This window comes from Crocuta crocuta, unplaced genomic scaffold, assembly GCF_008692635.1.
Source record: "Crocuta crocuta isolate KB4526 unplaced genomic scaffold, BGI_CrCroc_1.0 scaffold68, whole genome shotgun sequence".
In the NCBI taxonomy this organism is placed as follows: domain Eukaryota; kingdom Metazoa; phylum Chordata; class Mammalia; order Carnivora; family Hyaenidae; genus Crocuta; species Crocuta crocuta.
In genome coordinates, this window is record NW_027532426.1 from 2,450,000 (window position 1) to 2,474,642 (window position 24,643).

General features: G+C 36.5%; 1 protein-coding gene across 1 annotated transcript; it reads right to left on the minus strand.

Moving 5' to 3' along the window:
* Nucleotides 1-16,208: 16,208 nt before the first annotated feature.
* ZPBP2 (zona pellucida binding protein 2) lies at nt 16,209-24,628 on the minus strand. Its single transcript, XM_077779247.1, has 8 exons — nt 24,408-24,628; nt 24,193-24,258; nt 22,961-23,086; nt 20,915-21,076; nt 18,987-19,205; nt 18,262-18,344; nt 16,883-17,063; nt 16,209-16,324 (listed from the first exon to the last, which is right to left on the minus strand). Exons 1-8 carry the CDS (start codon nt 24,454-24,456, stop codon nt 16,230-16,232), a joined length of 981 nt encoding a protein of 326 aa, XP_077635373.1. The 5' UTR covers nt 24,457-24,628; the 3' UTR covers nt 16,209-16,229.
* Between the last annotated feature and the right edge of the window lie 15 nt (nt 24,629-24,643).

Sequence of the window (24,643 nt, forward strand, 5' to 3'; positions counted from 1 at the left end):
TGCTTGTTGTAAAGCATTTCAAATATTTCTCAAAGTTAAGGTGATCTCCCCTTCTTTCTCTAATATAACCACTGTTAACATTTTGGGGTATGTTAATAGTCTCCCTATGAAACAGTGTTTGAAATGGTAATTTAGGAGCTCGTGGGTGGCTCATTTAGTTAAGTGTCCAACTCTTGATTTCAGTTCAGATCGTGATTTCATGGTTTGTGGGTTGAGCCCTGCGTTGCGCTCTGCACTGACAGCGTGGAGCCTGCTAGGCATTCTTTCTCCCTCCCTCCCTCTCTGCCCCTACCCCACTCATGGGCATGCTCTCTCAAAATAAATAAATAAACCTCAAAAAAATAAAATGGTAATTTAAACATGAAACTAGGATGATATAACAAATTTGTCTTCTATTTTTTGTAATAGAGTTATTTTTTCTTTTAAATTTGTAAAACTATCATATGCAACAAGAATTCTTGTAGATGCTGTTGGGAGTGTCACCACTTTAGAAAACTGACATATCTACTAAACACAAGCCTATGGGCTTGCAACTCCACTTTCTAGGCATGTGCCCAAGAGAAATGAGTGCATGTCTTCACCAAAAGACACACATTTACAAAAACATTAGTATAAGAGCCCAAACTGAAAACTACTCAAATGTCCAGTAACTTTAGGATGGATACATATACTGTGTCATATTTATGCAATAAGAACAAATTACCGCTATATATAACAATATGTATGACGTTCACAGACAATGCTGATGAGCCTTCTTCGGATTCTGTGTCTGCCTCTCTCTCTGCCCCTCCCCCACTCACACTCTGTCTCTCTCAAAAAATAAAGACATAAAAAATTTTTTAAAAAAGTTTTCTATTTATTTGAGTAATCCCTATACCCAATGTGGGGCTCAAACTCATGACTCCCAGATCAAGAGTCACATGTTTTTCTGACTGAGCCAGTCAGGCACCCCTACAATGATATGCTTTTTTAAAATACAGGTGGGGTGCGTGGGTGGCTCAGTTGGTTAAGCATCCAACTCTTGATTTCGGCTTAGGTCTTGATCTCACCCTCATGAGATCAAGCCCCAAATCAGGCTCTGCACTGACTATGGAGCCGGCTTCGGATTCTCTTTCTCCCTCTGCCCCTCCTGCCTTTTTCTCTCTCTCTCTGAAAATAAACATTTTACTTTTTAAAAAAATTTTTTTAATGTTTTATTTTTTATTTTTGAGAGAGAGATAGAAACAGCATGAGCAGGGGAGTGTCAGAGAGAGAGGGAGACACGGAATCCGAAGACAGTCTCCAGGCTCTGAGCTGTCAGCTCAGAGCCTGATGTGAGGCTCGAACCCACAAACTGTGAGATCATGACCTGAGCCGAAGTTGGGCGCTTAACTGACTGAGCCACCCAGGCTCCCCTAAATAAACATTATAAAATACAGGTTTCACTCTTCCTCTGTCTAGATGATTACCTTTCTGCACCTTATCCACTCTTTACACTATAGTTCAAATATCCCTTCCTTAGTAGTCATCCCAGTTACCCAGAGAATTTGGATGCTTCTGTATGACCCATAACACATTGAATACATCTCTATTATGGCATTCATCATATTGTACTGAAATTATTAGTACACTGTTTCACTAATGTGAAAGTTTCTGGAGAATAGGGTTTAAATCTAACTTTTCTTTGCTAGGGCTCAGCAAACAATTTTTTTTTTCAGAAGTGCCTTTGAACTGGGGGAAGTTTGGGAGACATATCCAGAATTTTATAAGGCTGGCTCAACTTCAGAATTACCAGTTGTCACTATTAATTTTTTTCTTTATTTTTAAACGTTTGTTTATTTTTGAGAGAGAGAGAGAGGGAGAACATGAGTTGGGGAGGGGCGGAGGGTGGGTGGAGACACAGAATCTTAAGCAGACTCCAGGCTCTCAGCTGTCAGCATAGAGCCTGATGTGGGGCTCGAAGCCATGAACCACGAGATCATGACCTGAGCCAAAGTTGGATTCAACTGACTGAGGCACCCAGGTGCCCCAAGAAATTTTTCTTCTATCCTCTCAGAGACTCAGTAAGGGAGTACTTGTCTACTGGGTTAGACTGAACTAACCCAGTGGCTTGAGGTTCGTATTTCATCTGTTGATTTCCTTCCCCTCAAATTTCTGATTCTAATGTTAAGTTCAATACATCAACTGCATATGTCTGTAAAAGGAATTTCCTATTCCAGCAGCTAAAACTGGTGGTAGAGATGACTTTGAAATGGGGGCAGTTACAATAGTCATTATTTGAGCTTGGAGAGATGTGGGAGACTCCACTAACTCTTACACATTCTTCGTAACTCTTAGCTCAAGCAATACTCCCTTCTGATAGTTTCTATATCTCTTCAGGTTGAGTTAGAGACTTCCAAACATACTGCATTTACCCTTTTAGGGAAGGAAACCTTTTTGGAGAAATGGTAGTTAAGCCACCTGGGTACAAATATGATCCTATGGAGTTGGATGTCTTGGGGAATGGGGAAAACTACTTTGTAGAAAACAAAATTAGGAATTTATTGATTTTGCTCCTAAGATGTTAGACAGGGGCACTGAAAGGAGAGATAATGGAAAGAGAAACACAGGCAAGACAGAGAGAGGCTGAAACTGGGCAAGGTAGTAAAAACCTAGATATGAGACAGGTGAAGAACATTCAAGAATGGTGATACCAAACGTGTTTCTGATAAATAGTTAGGTTATTTGCTTTAGCTCTTCCACAGAAAAAAATTTAAAATGTTGGATAAGACAATTTTAAAACATTCATAAAAAGCATCTAATTGTTGACAAGAAAATGACAAGAAACTCAAGCCAAAATAATTAAAAAGGAGATCCAGAGAGATAAGTGAAGTATCAGAACACTAATGTAATTTTGCCTCACATGAAGGTGACTGAGATTTGCAAATCCTGGCAAGCTAGGGCTTTGCTTTGGCCAGCCTTGTGGACTGTTAAGTCTAGAAGTCAAGGCCAAGGACCCATGCAATGTGGGGAATCTAATTAAAGGAGATCTTCCCCATATTAACTGGAGTCTCAAAGGGCTATATCACTGACGTAAGACTGAATCATCAGGAAACCCATAACTCTTGCCTCACCTGCAGGGAAGACTCTTGGTATTGGGTAAAGGGGTTAAAGAAAAAAAGAAAGGAAAAAATTTCTGAAATGTGGCATAAGGTTGTGTTTTCAGATAATTTAGTGTGGATTTGCATCATCTGGGTGTTTCAGAGACTCTCAAATTCCAAACTTAGTGTGTGAGTGTCCAGGATTGGTTGTGTCCCTAGATGCTAGTCAGAATTAAATACAGATCTTTCTGGAAGAAGTCATTTTCATTTCCACAAATATTTTTTTAAGGACAATGAGTTATTCACAATAAACAATATGAAAGCCCACAAGGAAATGAAACAAGAATAAGCAGAAACAAAATCAGAAAGAGGCATAGAAGTAATATCATTATTGGGATTATTAGACTAGATTATAAACATGCTTATTACATTTAAAGAAATTTTAAAATGAGCTTGAAAAATCAATAGCAAGAAGAAACTATAAAATGTCACCTATCATATTTGTAAAAGGACCAAATATTACTTTTAGAAATGAAAATTTTGATCCTTTAGTAAAGACTTACTGAATAGGTAAAAGAATATATTGGACATACCTGAGGAGTGAGTGAAATTAAAATCAGAGAAAAATGCTCAAAATATAGAGAGACAAAATATCGAAAATATGGAGTGAGGTCAATAGACATGGAGGATAGCATGATAGGTATTAAATATGCTTAATCAGAGTTCCAAAAGAAGGGGAAAATGAGATTAAGAAGAAGACAATATTTGAAGAGATGATGGTTGAGAATTTTGCAGATAGCAATGAAAGATACCAAGCCACAGATTCAAGAAGTTCAATGAATAGGGGCGCCTGGGTGGCTTAGTCGGTTGGGCGTCCGACTTTCGCTTAGGTCATGATCTCGCGGTTCGTGGGTTCGAGCCCTGCATCGGGCTCTGTGCTGACTGCCAGCTCAGAGCCTGGAGCCTGTTTCAGTCTGTGACTACCTCTCTCTCTGACCCTCCCCTGCTCACGCTGTCTCTCTCTCTCTCTCTCTCTCCTAGAAATAAATAAAACATTAAAAAAAAAAAAAGAAGTTCAATGAATAACAGCAAGATCCATAAAAAGAACTCCACATCTAGATAAGTCATAGTAAAATTGCAGAACAACAGCAAAGATAAAATGTTAAAAGCAACCAGAGTAAAAGATAGTTTATCTTCAAAGGGGTTATAGTTTAACTAAAACTCACTTTAAGGGAAATAATTTGATGATGAAATTATATCTTCTATGTGTTGAAATAATTGCCAACTTAAAATTTTATACTCAGCAAAACTATCATTTAAGAACAAAAGTAAATACAGTTATTTTTAGACAAACAAAAATTGGGAGAGATTTCCACCAGTAAGGTCTCACTAAAGTAAATTCTTGCACAAGAGAAGAGACCCAAGAAGAAAAGTCTGAGATATAAGAAGTAATGAAGAACAGGGGTGCCTGGCTGGCTTAGTCGGTTAAGCGTCCGACTTTCGCTTAGGTCATGATCTCGCGGTTCGTGGGTTCGAGCCCCGCGTCGGGCTCTGTACTGACTGCCAGCTCAGAGCCTGGAGCCTGTTTCAGTCTGTGACTCCCTCTCTCTCTGACCCTCCTCTGCTCACGCTGTCTCTCTCTCTCTCTCCTAGAAATATTAAAAAAAAAAAAACACATTAAAAAAAAAAAGAAGTAATGAAGAACAACAACAACAACAAAAAACTAGTAAATATATGGTTAAATCTAACTAAACAGTAATTGTATATAAAAATAATAAAACAATATTAGCATCTTTTGGGGTTAAGTAACAATAAAATAATGTAATAATATAATGAATTAAAGTGTTCTAAGGGTTATATTTTATCTGGGAAGAAAGAAAAGGTATTGCCTCACTTGGACTTTGATCATTAAGTATGCATGCTCTAATTTAAAAAAAAATTTTTTTTAATGTTTTTATTTCTAGGAGAGAGGGAGAGAGACAGCGTGAGCAGAGGAGGGTCAGAGAGGGAGTCACAGACTCTGAAACAGGCTCCAGGCTCTGAGCTGGCAGTCAGCACAGAGCCTGACGCGGGGCTCGAACCGACGAACCACGAGATCATGACCTAAGCGAAAGTCGGAAGCTTAACCGTCTAAGCCACCCAGGCGCCCCTCTAATTTTTAAGATAATCATTAACAAAATAGAAACAAACCAGTCTGGGGAAAAATACAAAAAAATGAGAGAAACCTAGAACAGATGAAACAAATAAAAAACCCAAGGAAAATATGGAATGAAATCCAAATGTATTAGAAACTACATTGCATGTACATGGGCTAAGTGAACCAGTAAAAATGCAAATATTGTCAGAATAGATACATTTATCTATTCACTGCTTATGAGACACATCTAAGACATAAGGACTAAAATATTGAAAATAAAAGGATAGAAATATATTAGATATGTAAATATTAACCAAAAAGAAACTGGTGTGGCTATATTAACATTAGGCAAAATAAATTTAAGGCACAAAGCATTATTAGTGGCAAAGAATGCCATTTCATAATGAGTTTCAATTTACCAGGAAGATATAACAATTTTGAATTGTTATGCACATAATAATATAGCTTCAAAATACAGAAGACAAATACTGACAGATCAGAAGACAAAATAGTCAAATACACCACCATAGTGAAAATAATATACTTCCCTTAGTAATTAATAAAATAAGCAGCTAAAAATATCAGTAAGATTATAGACATTTTGAACATGATCAGCAAACTTAACCTAGTGGACATATTTAGAAAGCTGTACTCAACACAGCTGTAGAATATATGCCTGGAACATTTATCAACATCATCCACATGTTGAGCCATAAAATAAGTTTAAACATATTTCAAAAGATTGAAGTCATACATATCATCTTCCCTGACCCCAATAAAATCAACCTGGAAATCAATAAGAAAACATTACTAAATGTCTCCATATTTTAGGAAAGTAAGGCACATATTTATAAATAACCTATGAGTCAAGGGAGATATCCTAATGAAAATTAGATTTTTTCTGTGTTTAACAATAAGAAAAAGATATATATCAAACTTGTGTGATTAAGCTAAAGCCATTTTTTAGAGGAACAACTATGTATCACCTTAATCATGTTAGAAAAGAAGACCAAGAGAAAAAAATTCAGAGGTAAGTATATCAAGAAGCTAGGAAAAAAAGCTGGCAAAATAAATACAAACAAAAGGAAAGAAAATAAGGATGGGGCACAAGTTAATAAAATAGGAAACAAATAATAAAAAGGTTCAATAAAGACAGATACCAGATTTTTGAAATGATTAATAAAATAGACAAACCTCTGACAAGAATGAAAAAAGAAAAAAGTGAGCATATAAAGTGGACAATCCTATAGATGCTACAGGCATTAAAGAGAGACTATTAGGAATAATGTTATACCAATAAATTTGAGATTTTAGATGAAATGGGTCCTATCCTAGAAAGGTATAATTTGCTAATACTAGACCAAGAAGAAACAGAAAATATGAAAACTCCTATAACCAGAAAGGACATTATAGTAGTAAAATATCCTCCCACAAAGAAAATTCCAAGCTCAATGGTTTCTCCAGTAAATTCAATTAAGCATTCAAGAATAAATAATTCCAATCTTATACAACCTCTTCCAGGGAACAGAAAAAGAGGAAGCACTTTCTAACTCATTTGTAATGCTAGTAAAATCTAACGAGAACAAGAGAAAGATAAATGCTGGCCAGTTTTACCCATGAGCTTACATGCAAAAATAGGAAAAATTAGCAAACCAAATCCAGCAATAAAAGAAGATAATACATTAGGACAAAGTTAGGTTTATCTAGGACTTCAAGGTTGATTTAACATTTAAAAATAAATGTATGTAATTCATGACATTAACAGTTTAAGAAAAAATTAAGATGACCATCTTAATAGATCTAGAAAATGCCCTTGATAAAATTCAATTTCCATTTATGATAAAAATTCCTAGAAAACTAGGAATAAAAGGGAATTTCTTTAGTCTGATAATCATATTGCAAAATATCTGCAGTAAACATGTTTAATGGTGAAATGTTAATAAGCATTCTTTCTGCGATGAGAAACAAGGATGCCTGCTACAATTATGTTTCTCTATCTGACACTGCATAGAAAGTAAAGTAAAACAAAACAAAACAACAACTATATAAGGATTAAAAAAAGAAAACAGCATTACTTGCAGGTGATCAAATGTGTTTCTAGAAAATCCAAATGAGGGGCACCCGGGTGGCTCAGTTGGTTAAGCAGCCAACTTCAGCTCAGGTCACGATTCACAATTCATGAGTTCGAGTCCAGCATTGGCCCTGTGCTGACACCTCAGAGCCTGGAGGCTGCTTTGGATTCTGTATCTCCCTCTCTCTCTCTACCCCTCCCCCACTCACAGTCTGTCTGTCTGTCTCTCTCTCTCTCAAAAAAAAAAGAAAATCCAGAAGAGTCTACAGATAAATTATTAAAGTGAATAAGATAACTTAGCAATTTGTTAAAATCAGTGTACATATAAACCAATCATAATCTTATATACATCAACAACAAAAATGAAATTTGGAAAATACTGATTGTGATAGCACCCAAAATATGAAATACTTAGAAATCTATCTAACACAAAGTCTGTAAGAGTTCTAACACATTAAATTATAAAATCTTATTGAGAGACCTGAGAAGACTAAAATAAGAGATACTATGTTGAAGAATGATTACAAGACACAAAACTGTGAAAATGTCAATTCTTCCCAAATTAATTTGTGGATATAATACAATCCCAACAAAATGTCAACAGCTCTGTGTATGTGTATAACTTAAGCTGATTCTATAAAATTTATATAGAACGGCAAAGGGGCAAAAATAGCTATGATACTCTTGAAGAACGAGGTGAAAAAAATATGCTCTACCAGATTATCATGATGGATTATAAAAACTCTAATATTTTAGTGTAGCATTAGACCATGGGAAAAGGGTGGGTTTCTAAGATGTTACATGTATTTTATTTCTCCACTTAGGTGTTGGGTAGCTCAAATTTATCACAAATTTATTTGATAATTATTTGTTAAGCTATACTTTTGTGTGTATTATACTTTTCTGTATGCATGTTATAATTCACAATAAAAGTGGTGGGAAAAAGAAAGAATTGTGATGTTTACTGTTCTCCTTGAAGCTTTTTGCGTCTGTTGTGGCCCTGTAAACCCTTCCTCATTTGCCTTCTGAAATCTTCCTTAAAGTCTACCACTGAAATATTCAAGGGACAGAGGGTCCTAAGTTGCCATCTAGATTACAATAGCACTTAATCAAACAGTTCTGTACTAATCTCAGACGCTAGTCTGTGCCCTCCTTGCTGACAGAGACTGAGACTACTGAGCATAATACTAGTAGCAAATAAACGCTTATTGACTGAAGTATACAAATTATACAATCTAATACAGAGCCTTGAAACTGTTGTTGATTTATGGTTTACAAAGTTCTTTCTTATAAATTATATGACTACATAAAGTTACACTGTAAAACTGGTATTAGTTGAGATGAGAAAATTGTCTTTGCCGAAGATATACTAGAAAATGATGGAGCCAAGACTAGAGTCAGAAAGCCAGGGTCTTTCCACTCGTAGACTGTAGATTTTTCTCACTTGTTTTCTGTCAATCAGGACAGACATAACTTGGGAGATGCTTTAAAGACCATTGAACATTAGGCTCTAACAGAGCTGGGTCAGAAGGAAAAGGAGAGGTACATGCACACATCTTTATCCTCAATTTAATTTTCCTCTGGATTTTAAAATTTGGCTGACTTCCTTCAATATGAGCCACATTCCAAAAAGCTTCCACAGAAATGAGGGAGGGCCCAGGAGCCTCTTCAATCAAAAGCGGTGTGACCTATGTCTGCAAGAAATGGACTTCAAGCTAAAATTTGGACTGAAGTGTACTTCCTCTACCCTCTGAGTTGTTATGCAACTTTTTCTAATCAATGGTTGGTGGTTTAAACCACTTCTTTCTCTTTTTTTGCTTCCTGTTTCCTTATCTTTTTTATTTTCCAAACACCTTCATTGCTATCTATTTGTTTCTGGATTCGGATACCAGATATCAAGGTGTTAGCCTGGGATGATCCAAAGTGATAGCATAGTATCTTTTATCCAAACACTGCCTCAAATTTCTAGCAGTCTTCATAATAAACACTGACACTCTGGAACGATACTTTGGCACCAATCAGGTTTCTGCAACCTCAGGACTTTTCAGATCTACATAAATCATTATTATGCCTTAGCTCTCTGAACTTATATTACTTTCTAACAGCTACAATTTGTTCTTTCCTGACAACTTAATTTTCAATTCTGAGAAATGGGTTACTGGTGAAATGATAAGCCTCCTATAGTAAGAAAATAATTTCCACTCTAGGTCACTGACACCTGCACAAACCTGGCAATCTTGTGTTTTTACCCATTATTGTAACTTAAAAATTATTTTTCTTGAGATCAAGTTTTGTTTTTGACTAAAACTTCTACTCATAGAGCTAAAGGTAATCTTACCAATCTGTCAGTTTATCGAATGACATTCTTCTTTCTGAGGGACTGAACAAGCTTATGAAACTGAAGGAGGAAGGCAAGAAGGGCCCTGAGGAACATTTATCACATGCATGGGTTGTGGGGTAAGGAAAGCTTGCCAAGGGTGAACACAGTTAAGATGCAAATATGTCAACAATAAAGTATTAAAGGACACTGGAGGATGAAAAACAATATGTAAAAGGAGAAAATAGTTTCCTGGCTTAGGAAAAAATTCACAACTTTAAAAGCAGGGCCTACATTCTGTGAGATTATCTAAAGCGCAGGGGAAGGAAAGTCAAGTCACAGCTCACATCATCAGAAAGCAGCAAGGGGCAATCTTATGTACTCAGCACCATTGCTAATTCTCCCTTTAACGTGTACTGTTTGTTTTCCCTCACTGGAGTTGGTTAAAATTTGTATTTTGTTTACATCTTATGTGCATAATAAGCACTTTCTCATTAAACTTTTATATGAAGAGCTCATATAAAATGTTAGGAATAGTTGTTACCTGTTAAGTTAAAACTTCCTATGAAAAATGGGGTAGCTAATAATTAAGAGCCTAGATTCTGGAGACTTCTAGTGTCAACTCTACCACTTACTAGCTGTGTGACTTTGGGCAAATTACTTAATAATTATGCCCATCTGTTTGCTCTTTATAAAATGTGAATAATGAGTATGTACCTACTATTATGAGCATGAGGACTAGTGAATAAATACATCAAAGACATTTAGAATAGTACCTGGCACATAGTGCTATACATGTGTCAGCTATCATTTGGGAGCAGATGCAGCTTTTCCCTTTGAATTCCCTAGGCATCTATCTCTCTAGGACGGTCCTGGTGGTAGTTTTACCTTCAAGGGAACATATAATTCTTTTTTTTTTTTTTTTTTTTTTTTTNCTCCAGTAACATTTAATTCTTGAGGGGACTGAAGTTTCCTCTCATTTCAATCATTAACATGTTCATATTGTTTCTCACTTTTATAAAATTCTGTTTAAAAAGGGACAATGCTATTGTAAATAAAAAAGAATAATGTATTAGTCTATCTTAGGGCAAGATTATATTCATTAACCTGTCTTAATGCTGACAGAGTAAAGCTGTCCAAACAGCAGAGATTCGTCCTTACTGGGATAGACACAAATTCCCGGTGTGGATTTGCCTTCTGTGCGCATAATGCTTCTGCCAGCACCAGTAGACTCATAGGGTGCCTTATCTACCATCGTGTCATTCCACACAGCATTGTGTCTGATCAAGGAACTCACTTCAAAGCTAAATAAGTGAAGCAATGGGCTCATATCATGGAATTAAATGATCTTACCACATGCCCCCATCACCCGGAAGCAACTGAAAGATGAAACGGCTTATAAAAATCTCAGTTACAGTGTCATTTGGGAGACAATACCCTGAAATGAAGGGGTTCTTATTTCACAGGATGCGGTATATGCTTTGAATCAGAGACCAATATATAGTGCTGTCTCCCTCATAGCCAGAATAGTCCAGAAATCAGAGGTGCAAGCAGGAGTGGAAAATTATACATAATAATCCACTTGCAGAATTTTTGCTTCTTATACTGGCAACTTTAGAGCTCTACTGGTTTGGAGATCTTTGCCCTCAAGTGTGGGACGCTTCCACCAGGAAACAACAGTGGTTTTTGTCTGAACTGGAAGATGAGACTGCCACGCGGACATTTAAGCACCATATGCTATGTAGCCAACAGGCCAGAAAAAAGGGACATGGAGTATTAACCTACTGACTGGAGCGATGATCCTGATTATCAAAGGATAACTGAGTTGCTACAAAACGGCAGCAAGAAGGAGCGTTTCTGGAACCCAGGAGATTTTCTGGGTTGCCGCTAGTTCATCCTTGCCTAATAATAAAAGTTAATGGAAAACTACATAGCAACAACAACAATAATAAAAATAAAGGGCAGAATACGAGGACCCTTATCCTTTGGGATGAAGGTTTTGGTCATTCTACCAGATAAAGAACCAGAGCAACTGTCTGGTTGAGGGCAAGAAAAGTATGGAATGAGTAGCTGAAGAAGGAAGACATGGGTATATAGGACCAATTATAGAAACGAAGTAGCTTTGTATATTTTCTCTTTGTTATATTCATATGTTTATTTTTTATTTATTTGTTTGTTTGTTTGTTTATTTATTGAGTGCATGGGTGGGGAGAGACAGAGGGAAAGAGAGAATCTCAAGCAAGCTCCATGCCCATCTCCATGAACCTGGGAACATGACCTGGGCTGAAATCAAGTCTTATGTTCAACTGACTGAGCCACCCAGGTGCCCCCATATGTTTATTTACTTATTTATTTTAAAAATTTTAAGTTTATTTATTTATTTTGAGAGAGAGAGGGAGAGAGACAGAATCCCAAGCAGGCCCCACACCCAGCATGAAGCCCGATGCAGGGCTTGTTCCCATGACCCTGAGATCATGACCTGAGCCAAAATCAAGAGTTGGACGCCTAACTGACTGAGCCACCCAGGTGCCCCCCCCCCCATATATTTGTTTTAATTCACTACCCATCTTCACTCTCTTTATGATTTTTTTTTAGTTTATATTTAAGTTGTTGGAAGTTAATTTTACAATTTAGTTCTTAGGAAACAGAATGGAGCTGTGAATGAATTTGAGGAATAATTAATATAGCCAGGAATAAAAACAATGACTATTGGGACTATGTGTCTCTATATTTTCAGGAAATGTGAATACTTGTAGGATGGATAGCTGTGTATTCTTGGGTAGAAATATAAATTGTTTTGTTAATGTACAAGAGTTCAAATGTGTATACAAAGGTGCATATAGAAGCTGAATAGCTAAAGGGTTGCATTACACCGGTTATTATTTATTGCCTCTCAGCTCCAAATATATCCTTTTTGTCTGCTTTGTGAAAATGGATATGGGCCTTGTAAATGTTTTCCTTCACCAGGTGGCACAGTGTTAAATTTTGTCAGAAGATGATGCTGGAGTAACACTACAGGAGGAAAGGAACTTTCTTTCTGGTTCTGGATTGTTACCTTGTCAGGCTCCTGTGGCAGGTGTAATATTTCCTGTGTCCACATGCCACAGCGCATGGTGGCCAGCAGCTTTGCCAACAACCTCTCGTCCTTGTGTCATTTTGTAGTAGAGTGAGAAATTTCCCCATGAACAACTTTTCCTTGGTACTCTAGAGGGTGGATCTCTGGAAAGTTACAGAGAGTGAATTTCCAGTATCAGTGACTTCTGCCATTCAGTGACCCATGGTTGTGTCCTCTTCAATAAGGTCTGGATGTCTGCTTTGGGAGATGGTAGGTCTTTCTTGGACACTATCTCAGTCCTAGTGGCAGTAGCTGCTCTTTATATCTGCTATTTCTTTATATCTGCTATTCTTTAGCATTCTCTTTGTATCTTACTAGCCAATTCCTTGTTATTCTAATCCTCTGTTACAGTTAGTACTTCTTTATATTAAACTTCTCCTGTTCAAATTACTTTGTGTTTTCTGTCTCCTAAGAGGATCCTGACTGACTCACATACCTACAATATTAATACTGATACCAAACAATTCTATTATTAAAACCAGATAATGATATTACAAGAAAGGAAAACTACAGACTAATATGTCTCATAAAGATAAAAGCAAGAATCCACAACACAATATTAGCAAATCAAATCCAACAATGTATAAAAATAATTATACACTATAACCCAAAGGGGTTTATTCTAAATATACTACGATGGTTCAAAATTTGAAAATCAATTAATGTAATCCATCTCATTAACAGGCTAAAGGAGAAAAATCATATGATCACATCAGTAAATGTAGAAAAAGCATTTGGTAAAATCTAATACCCATTCATGATAAAAAAAAAAAAACTCTCAGCAAACTAGGAATGGAGTAGAAATTCCTCAACTTCATAAAGAACATCTATTTAAAAAAATATAGCTAACATCATACTTACTGGTGAGAAACTGGATGCTTTCTCTCTAAGATCTGGAACAAGGCAAGGATGTTCCCTATTACCATTCCTATTCGATATCATACTGGAAGTTCTAGTTAATGCAATAAGACAAGAAAGTGAAAGATACACTGATTGGGAATGAAGAAACAAAACTGTCTTTGTTCGCAGATAATATGAATGTTTATGTAGAAAATCCCAAAGAATCAACAAGAAACTTCTTGGAATTCTTAAGTAATTGGAATTCATAAGTGAGTAAGATCACAGGATATAAAGTTAATATACAAAAGCCAATTGCCTTCCTAAATACCAGCAGTGAACATCTGGAATTTGAAATAAAAAATATACTGTAATCTATATTTGCACCAAAAACTTTAAATATTTAGACATAAATCTAAGAAAATATGTACAGGATCTATGTGAGGAGAACTACAAAACTCTCATTAAATGAATCAAAGAACACCTAAATAAATAGAGAGTTATCACATGTTCCTGGATAAGAAGACTCACTATTTTTAAGATGTCCATTTTCCCCCTAGTCAGCCTATAGATTCAATGCAATTGCAACCAAACTCCCGGCAAGTTATTTGGTGGTTTTCAACAAACTCATTCTAAAGTTTATATGGAAAGCCAAAGATCCAGAATAACACAATACTAAAGAACAACAAAGTCAGAGGACTGAAACCAACCAAATTTAAGATGTACTATATAGCAATCAAGAAGCATGGTATTGATGAATGGATAGACAAATTGATAAATGGAGCAGAATAGAGAACCCAGGCACAGACCCACACAAATGTTGTCAACTGATCATTGGCAAAGGAGCAAAGGTAATTTAATGGAGAAAGAATAGTCTTTTCAACAAATGATGCTGGAACTGGACATCCATATGCAAATTAATTAATTAATTAATTTAGACAAACAACTTATACTCTTCACAAAAAATTCATTAATGTTAGACCTAAATGTAAAACATGAAACTATATAATTTCTAGAATATACCAGGAGAAAATCTAGATGACTTTGGGTTTGGTGAAGAGTTTTAGGGTATGATGCTAAAAGCATGTCCATGAAAGAAAATTGGCAGGCTGGACTTTACTAAAATTAAAAACTTCTGGTTAATGAAAGCCACCTAGAAGAATGAAGAGAAAGACTAGGAGAAAATATGTTCAAAACATGTATCTGATAAGGAACTTGTAGGTTAAATATATAAAGAACTCTTAGAACTCAACAATAAGAGAATAAATGATCCAATAAAAAAATGCACCTAATCATAGAAGACACAAATAATTATATGAAAAGATGCTCAGATGTCATTAGAAAATTTCAAACTAAAACAAAAAAATACCACTATATACCAGAATGTTCAAAATCCAAAAAACTGAAAATACCCCAAAGCTGGTGAAGATGAGAAGCAACAAGAACACATTCATTGCTGGTGAAAACACAAAAATGGTAAACCAATTTGGAAGATGATTTGGCAGTTTCTTACAAAACTAAACATATTCTTACCATACAACCCAGCAATCATGCTTCTAGGTATTTATGCAATTGAGCTGAAAACATGTCCACACAAAAACCTGCACACAAATGTTTACAGCAGCTTTATTCATAATCACTAAAAACTGGAAGCAACCAAGATGTCCTTCACAAATCCATACAATGGGATATTATTCAGCAATAAAAAATTATCTATCAAGTCACAAAAAGACATGGAGGAACTTTAAATGCATATTACCAAGTGAAAGAAGCCTGAAAAGTCTGCATACTATATAACTCCAAGTACACGACATTTGGGCAAAGGCAAAACTATAGAGATAATTAAAAAATCAGTGGTGTCAAGGGTTCTGGAGCAAGAGGGAGAGATGAATAGGTAAGGCACAAGGGATTTTAAGGATAGTGAAACTATTCTGTATGAAACAGTAATGGTAAACACAAGGCATTATGCATTCATCAAAACCCACAGAACTGTATAATACATAGAATGAACCTTAACGTAAACTATAAACTATATTTAATAATGTATCAACATTGGCTCATTAATTGTAATAAATGTATCACACTAATACAGGAGGTTAATAATAGAAGAAATTAGGAATGGGTGATGGCATAAGTTGGAGTGGGTATATGGAACTCTATGTAATATCTCAATTATTCTATAAATCTAAAACAGAATTTTTAAAAAGTCTCAATTATTTTAAAAACAAACTAAAAGCAAAGGGACCAAAAGAAATAACTTTTTTGGTTCTAATTACAAAGGTAATATATATGCCTTTATATCATATCAGAGTGATTTCAAACAAATTAATATATGGAAAGTATAAAGTTTTTATTATATATACTTTGCTACTCTTTTTGATCTTAATATAGCCTTAAGTACAGAGCAACAAATTCAGTTTGTAAACAGTGAAACATATTTCATTGAAAATCATCCACTAATACACTTTCCTTTGTACACTGGAGATATTAAATTCCTTCTTAGAAATGCCATGCCAACTATCTTTTTAAAGTTTCTAAAATGTATGTTTTCCAATGTTCTGGTCTTAGTGATCTTACTTAATGGATCTATGATGCTCTGGGATGTGAACAAATTATCTTATGTTCCCCACCTCCACAAGCAAATAATAATACTTTCACCTCTAGTCTTCATATTACGGTTTTTTGTTTGAAGTTTATGTGCAAGATTTAGCTCCATAAATACGGACAGAAACACAGTTTTGACAAGTAACATCAACATCAGGACTAAAAGTCCCAGGACTACAAGCCACTGTAGAGGAAAAAACATAGAGTAGATTATTATAATTTCAGGTAGAGGTATTTTATACCAGTAATATAAATCTGCCCTCCATATCACACTGTTTCTATACCCATGTTATACTGAGTAATGTTCAGCCAATTAAGCTGTAAAAGATTGAGTTTGAAATATTGTAATTTGATCATCTTAAAGGTAGAAGAAAGTTGGAATCCTATTTTTTCCCTTTAATATCAGCACTTTATAGTATCTTCTGCAGTGCCCCGTTTACAAGTTCCTATTTCTAATGCTCTGTTTTCTAGGTAGGACCATTCTGTTGTTTTCCTTCATAGCACAGCAGCTTAACTCAGAATACTATAGAGATGTATTACAATACAATACAAAAGAGTGCAGTAGGAAGAATTAATATACATGAAGATAATTATATTTAGAAATTTGGGCTTGGAATTTTACTTCCCTTTAACAAATATAGCTTTGTGAAAGAATCACTATATTCAATTATCCTAAGGGAATTATTCATCTATTCTTCTGACTATATAATCTAATATTTAGATATTTATATTTTATAATTACCGCAACAGCTAGCGCAATTACTGTGTAGACCTTCATTTTTTCCAAAGCCTGGACGACAGCTATCCATACGTACTACTTGAAAACTGTGGTCCACAAAATGCATAGCTGGTATAGTTTTATTAAAGTCATGGTAGTAAATATATGCTTGGCTCCGGAAAAATTCTTCTATCCGATCTCTTGCCTAAGATTTTAAAATACCAGAGAGAAGTATAGTTATTAAACTGTGAACCAAATTTATCCTCCTGTATCAGAGGCAATGAAACATAGTGCAAGCATGTCATGCTTTATACAACAGATAAATTGCTAAAAAGTTGTGTGTAAATACTAAAATTAGTCTAGCCTTGACCTTATCAATTATTGTCAATTCATATGTACAATGGTGAAGAAAAATTAAATTGAGTTTTAAATTATTTGCAGCATGTCTATTCCATGTGTAAACAACTGAAAGTTCTAATTTCTAATTCCAAAGAGCCAAGCAAACTGGAAACTAAAACTGTTCTCTAATCAACATTAAAACTAATAATGTAAATTTTATTTTATTTTTTGATCACAGAATTTAATAATAATTAACTGAGTGCCTTCCATAAGCCATCCACAATATTAAGGGTGCGGGCTCAGGAACTAAACCAGGAGAGTAAAGGGATTTTGTTAGACTATGTCCTTAGCTTCTGAGAATGGCATAGGGTAAAGCAACTATAATGACCAATATAAATACAATTTTGGAAGAACTATTGGGTTTAACCTAGGACTACATGATTGTGAGGTTGTTCTTCAAGCTGCTACTTAGTTACCATTTGGGAAACAAAAACCAGGGATCCATTCTTCTATCACAGAAAAAATATGTAATATTAATCTGGAGAGCCATGTATTATTCTAGGTGTATTATTCCAAAACAAAACATCTTGAGATAGCCAAGACTCTCACAATTTCTGCTTTAAAAATTGAAACCAGGGGTGGGCACATAGGTGGCTCAGTCGGTTAAGTGTCTGACTTCCACTCAGGTCATGACCTCACCCTTTGCAAGTTCAAGCCCCACACTGGGTTCTGTGCTGACAGCTCAGGGTCTAGAGACGCTTTTGATTCTGTGTCTTCTTCTCTCTCTGCCCCTCCCCTGCTCATGTGCACTCTCCTCTCATAAATAATAAGTAAACATTAAATAAATTTTTTAACAGAGCCAAAAATCAATAATACTTTATATTTTTAAAAAGAATATTTTAAATATACTTGCTTAGAATGTCTATTATTGATAAATATTCACAACATGGAGAAATAGATTTTTGAAGAAACTTTTAAATTAATAAAATGAAGTATTTACAAAAATTTTTTACATAGCTTTTTTTAACTATTCAGATACTTTCCCCCTACACTGAAATTCTTACCTGGAGGATATTATGATTAGTGATATCTTCACAGTCAGTAGAATCATTGCATGCACCTTTCCACCCTGGTGCAAAAGGATTAACTGGAGAGAAAAAAAATGATACCTTCACAAAAGAATTCTAAAAAGTGCCAAAGATTTCAACAATGCTTCCAATGCTGAATTTAGAATGCATGTGTGCATGTGCTTAATCTATCTAATCTTAGTGATAAAGTAAAATGCACAATTTGAATAATTTATACATTATGATTTCACTCCATCTGGGGGCTAATCAAAGTAACTACAAGGCTTTAAAATGAATGAAAATAAATTTGGTTTGATTCTTCTCTTTTATTAAGTTCTCCTCAAAAATACAATTTAACATTTTATAAGAATTTATATATTAAATTTAGCTGTATAGTTAAAGGCCATGTTTATAAAATGATATTGACTTCTAAAAGATAAGCAACAAGACTGGGGTGCCTGGATGGCTCCTTCAGTAGAGCATGCAACTCTTGATCTTGGGGTTGTGAGTTCAAGCCCCATGTTGGGTGTAGAGCCTACTTTAAAAAAATTAAAAAAGAGATAAGCAACGATATATCATTGTTTAAGGTAAATAATTAAAATATTGATTTTTTAAACCATATTGTTGGTAGGACCAACAATATACTTTAGTGTTTAGCAAACATTTAGGACCTACTATTTGTAAGATATCTCACATTAAAGAAATATTTAAAAATTTTTTACCTTGAAAGGCTATAAATAGCTCATGTTTGAGGCCATGTTTTGGAATTTTAACAAAATGGCATTTATATGATGGTTCTATGACATGGCATGACAAATCAGAGATTAAATTATCCAAGATTTTCTTCAGCACTCGAAAAAGCAGGTCATTATATTTTCCTTCACAAGACTTTGTGGTAAAACGTACAGCCATCTGATATGAATAATCAGGTTCCCGATAGGCTTTAAAAAATTATGAGAATAAAAACAATTGTGTTTACCATTAATTTCTTCCACCAAAGAATGTGCAAATAACATGTAATATTAAATCCTCACTGTTGGTGGGCATGTAAACTGGTACAGCCCATCTGGAAAACAGTGTGGAGGTTCCTCAGGAAACTAACAATAGAACTCCCCTATGACCCAGCAATAGCACTGCTAGGAATTTACCCAAGGGATACAGAAATGCTGATGCATAGGAGCACATGTACCCCAATGTTCATAGCAGCACTCTCCACAATAGCTAAAACATGGAAAGAGCCTAAGTGTCCATCACCAGATGAATGGATCAAGAAGATGTGGTTTATCTATACCATGGAATACTACATGGCAATGAGAAACAATGAAATCTGGCCATGTGTAGCAACATGGATGGACCTTGAGGGTGTTATGCTGAGCGAAATAAGTCAGGCAGAGAAGGACAAATATCATATGTTTGCACGTATAGGAGGATTAGGAGGAACTTGACGGAGGAACAAGGGGGAGAAGAAGGGCGGAAATGGTGGGGGAAAGGGAGAGAAGCAAACCATGAGAGACTCTTGAATGCTGACAAAAACTGAGGACTGATGGATGTGGGGGGAGGGGGGATGGGCATGGAGGAGGACACTTGTGGGGATGAGCACTGAGTGTTATGTGGAAACTAATTTGACAATAAACTATTAAAAAAAAAACATGTAATATTAAATCCTGTTAATCTTGCAAATCAGCATAGAAACTTAATTAATAAAATGTTCTATCAGTTTGTCCTCAAACAATATATAAAATAACTTTAATGAGGGGCACCTGGTGGCTCAGTTGGTTAAGCATCCCACTTTGGCTCAGGTCAAATCTCATGGTTCATGGGTTTGAGCCCCGTACCAGGCTCTGTACTGACAGCTCAGAGTCTGGATCCTGTTTTTCAATTCTGTGTCTCCCTCTCTCTCTGACCCTCCCCCACTCCCCACTCATGCTCTGTCTCTCTCCGTCTCAAAAATAAGTAAACTATATTTTAAAATATATATAAAAAAAGAATAAACAAAATAACTTTAATAAAAAAAATTGTTTTCATCTGATATATTATCTAATCAGTACAGGAGAAGAAATGGCTGGATATATAGATAAGTTAACAGTATAAAAAAATAAGATGGAGGAACATCTTAAAATGCAGAAAGTGTCACTGCTTTCAGCACAGAAAAGGATCATCAATTTGCTTTTATGGAATTAAACATCAGTTTTTAAATTACCTGGCAAAATTGTGATAAGGTAAATTATACTTGCAATACCTAGAGGGTGGGGAAGGCTGAAAGAGGATTGTTAAGGACATACTATCTAGATGTCAATTTAAGAATTTTTGTGGTCATTCTCACTAAGTGAAGAGATCATACACTTAATTCTTATCCAAACTAAATATATATTAAAATGTGCCCATATTGGGGCGCCTGGGTGGCTTAGTCGGTTGAGCGTCCGACTTTCGCTTAGGTCATGATCTCGCGGTTCGTGGGTTCGAGCCCCGCGTCGGCCTCTGTGCTGACTGTCAGCTCAGAGCCTGGAGCCTGTTTCAGTCTGTGAGTCCCTCTCTCTCTGACCCTCCCCTGCTCACGCTGTCTCTCTCTCTCTCCTAGAAATAAATAAAACATTAAAAAAAAAAATTAAAAAAAAAGATTCTTAAAAAAAAAATGTGCCCATATTCTTACCAAAGATCATAAAATCATATCTCTGCTTTACTATTGTTTCTTCCTGGGTTTCTGCTTTGACAGTCTTAGAAGAAAGAGTACATGTGTAAAGTCCAGACAAAGCCTCCAGAAAATCTTTCACCATTAGCTTTCCTGTTTTAGTTATATTTATTCGATTATTTCCTAAACAAAAATAGTAAATTATTTGGTTGTTTAACATATAACAATTCAGACACTAGTAAGCTTGGGGTTACGAATAAATACAAAAATTTAAAAATTAACGCACTACTTAAACATTTAACTTCAAGAATTAAAAAAAATCTTAATTTTGTTATTACTCTATGGAAAGACAGAGGAGATAGTACACTTTTGAAATATATTTTGGTTTTCTTTAACTCAATTCTTGGCCTCTGATTTCAATTGCTTTATTCTGGTAACTTAGTAAATGAGATTATACTACTCTGTAGTACTACACAATGTAAAACAGAAATTAATAATGCTAATATTCCCAAACACTCTTCTAACATCATGAAAAAGTACATATTGGATACTCATCTCCAATACAGATGCTACAAAGATAACTTTTAGGTCTTATAAAAACTTTTGAACTAATACCACTCTGGGAAGTAGGATACAAAAGTTTTTGTATGCTGGTTTTTGCATACAGAGAAGATAAGGCACAGAGCAAGATACATACCATGATTTGTCTAAGTATGGAGCAAGTGAAACCGCAGTTAAAATTAAGTTTCAGAGGTGCTTGGATGGCTTAGGCATCCAACTCACGGTTTTGGCTCAGGTCATGATCTCACAGTTTTGTGAGTTCGAGCCTTGCATCAGGCTCTACACTGACAGTGCGAAGGCTGCTAGGGATTCTCTTTCCCTCTCCCTCTCTCCCTCCCCTGATCAAGCTGTCTCTATTCTCTCAAAATAAATAAATAAAAACTTTAAAAATTTTTTAAAAATAAATAAATTTCAGGGTGCCTGGGTGGCACACTTAGTTGGGCAACTGACTCTTAATTTCGGCTCAAGTTATGATCGCATGGTTTGTGAGTATGAGCTCTGAGTCAGGCTCTCCGTTGTCAGCATGGAGCCTGCTTGGAATTCTCTCTCTCGCTCTCTCTACCCTTCCCCCTCTTGCACTTGCTTGGGTGCTCTCTCTCTCTCTCTGTCTCAAAAATAAACATTAGGGGCGCCTGGGTAGCTCAGTCAGTTAAGCATCCAACTTCAGCTCAGGTCATGATCTCACAGTTCGTGAGTTCAAGCCCCACATTGGGCTCTGTGCTGACAGCTCAGAGCCTGGAGCCTGCTTCAGATTTGTGTCTCCCCCTCTCTGCCCTTCCCCCACTCATACTCTGCCTCTCTCTCAAAAATAAATAAACATAAAAAAATAAAATAAACATTAAAAATTTAAATTTAAATTTGTTCATTGCAGTAAGTGACAGAGCTTTTCTTCAAAAAAAAAAAAAAGTCTACACTATCAACAATAACCAAAGTATGGAAAGAGCCCATATGTCCATCAATGGATGAATGGATAAAGAAGATGTGGTACACACACAACACACACACACACACACACACACACACACACAATGGAGTATTATTCGGAAATCAAAAAGAATGAAAGCTTGGCCATTTCCAACTACATGGATGGAACTAGAGGGTATTATGCTAAGTGAAATTAATCAGTCAGAGAAATACAAATATGTGATTTCTCTCATATGAGGACTTTAAGATACAAAACAGATGAACATAAGGAAATGGAAGCAAAAGTAATATAAAAACAGGGAGGGAGACAAAAACATAAAAGACTCTCCACTACCGAGAACAGAGAGTTACTGGAGGCGTTGTAGGAGGGGGGATGAGCTAAACGGGTAAAGGGCATTAAGGAATCTACTCCTGAAATAATTGTTGCACGATATGCTAACTAACTTGGATGTAAATTTAAAAAATAAACTAAAAAAAGATATTTTAATGGAAAATGATGAGAATGAAAAGAAAATACTGTAATAGATCTCCCCCAAAAGTCTATATCATTTAAAAAGAAGATACTAAGATCAAATAAATTACCTGTTAATGGCTTTTCATTAGGCCCAATCCATATGTAGGTAGGGTCCACTATTTCTTTTTTAGCACGCTTAAAATCCATACAGGCAAGGATTGGGCTATTGTGATGTAATTTTACATATAATTTCACTGTGACAAAATAAAAATATAGCCATATTATTAGCAAAATTAAGAAATACATTTCCTACCATTTTGTCTCAAGGACACACTAATTCTTTTTGGATTTCCCTATTTGAAAAATGAGCATATCATTATAACATTTAGAATACTAAAATAAATTCTTTCTTGCTTCTTACAGGCTTTTAAAACTCTAGGCTGATAGTCAATTTTCTTTTTTCTGTAATATAGTTTTGTTTATAAAAATGTACATGACACATTTAGTTCATTTTAATGTACAGATTCAGGACTCACTTGAATCAATTTTTTGGAGGGTTAGTGGAATCGATTTTAAGATCAGAAAAGGGGGTCCCTTGGGTGACTCAGTCGTTGAGCATCAGATGCTTACTTAGTTTCCACTTAGGTCATGATCCCAGAGTTCTGGGATCCAGCTCCATCCAGGTCTGGCTCCCGGCAGGTAGAGCCTGCTTGGGATTCTCTCCCTCCCTTTGCACCTCCCCTGCTTGCACTCGCTCTCTCACAAAATAAATAAATAAATAACTTTAAAAAGAAATAAAAAATAGTCTATTGAATGCCAGGCCCTGAACATACAAAGAAGGTACCGTCCCACGGTTTGGCAGGTGGTGAAAAGGGGAGGGGCTCCAAACATGGAGAGCTCCAGACATGCCTAATGCCATAAGTTTTTCCAAAGTTAGCTTGTGTGACCAATTTCTCCTTGGGGAGTGTGGGAAAGTGTTATCACAGAGATAGGAGACAGCTGAGCTGAGCCTTAAAGGACGTGTAGGAGCTCCAAACAGAGGAGCTTGCAGCCCTGGAAATCACTCTGAGTGGGTCTTGCATGTTGCAAAGCAGTAGAGACGCCTGGAAGAGAGGTGGCATCAGAGAAGGATCTGGATTGAATCCTAGCTCCTTATGAGCTGTGCGACTTTAGGCCAGGTGATACACTAAGGCGTAGCAGGGTCCCTCTAAGGATGAAAGGACGCGAGTGCCAAGTACCAGGTGAACGTTCAAAGAACTTTCTCCCCCTTTCCCTTCTCTGGAAGAGCCTTAAGCAGGTTCACTGCTCCCCCCGCCCCCGCTCTTCTGATAGACTCTGCGGGTGAAGAAGTCCTCAGTACCTGGGTGTCCGGGCTTGCCATAAATGAAGCCTTTCCTCGTGCGTTCGGAAGAACGCTGACCTCCAACTGTGGAAGAGAGAAACCACTGACTTCTTAGATAGAAGAGGAGCCGGGGCTCAGAGTGGGGTTAGGGCGGAGAGAAGCGGAGCGGGCAGGACTGGGAAGGGGGACGAGACGGTGGCCGTGGCGGGAGGACCGAGCGGGAGGACCCTCACCTCCAGTGAGGTACCAGAGCACCGCGGAGAGTAGGACCCACGTTCGCATCACGGCTCAGGGACTAGCGTCGAGGGAGGCGTCCAGGGGCGGGCTCTTTCCTACCTCAGCCCCCGCCCAACGCCTCCCCATCTCTCCTCCACAGAGCGGAGCAAACCGCCGGGGGGCAGCTCCCCTACCCGTCCGTCGCTACAGCGGAGCGGACGCGCAGGAGAGCGCGCGTGCGCGCTCCGGGTCC

Bases quoted from the DNA above. Each gene is read 5' to 3' on its own strand.
- ZPBP2 (XM_077779247.1), bottom strand. From the start codon at position 24,456: ATGCGAACGTGGGTCCTACTCTCCGCGGTGCTCTGGTACCTCACTGGA. The intron at 21,077-22,960 runs GTAATTTATTTG...ATTTTTGTTTAG, and splicing joins TAATGAAAAGCCATTAACAG to GAAATAATCGAATAAATATA. The intron at 16,325-16,882 runs GTAATTATAAAA...TTTCCTCTACAG, and splicing joins TAATTGCGCTAGCTGTTGCG to TGGCTTGTAGTCCTGGGACT.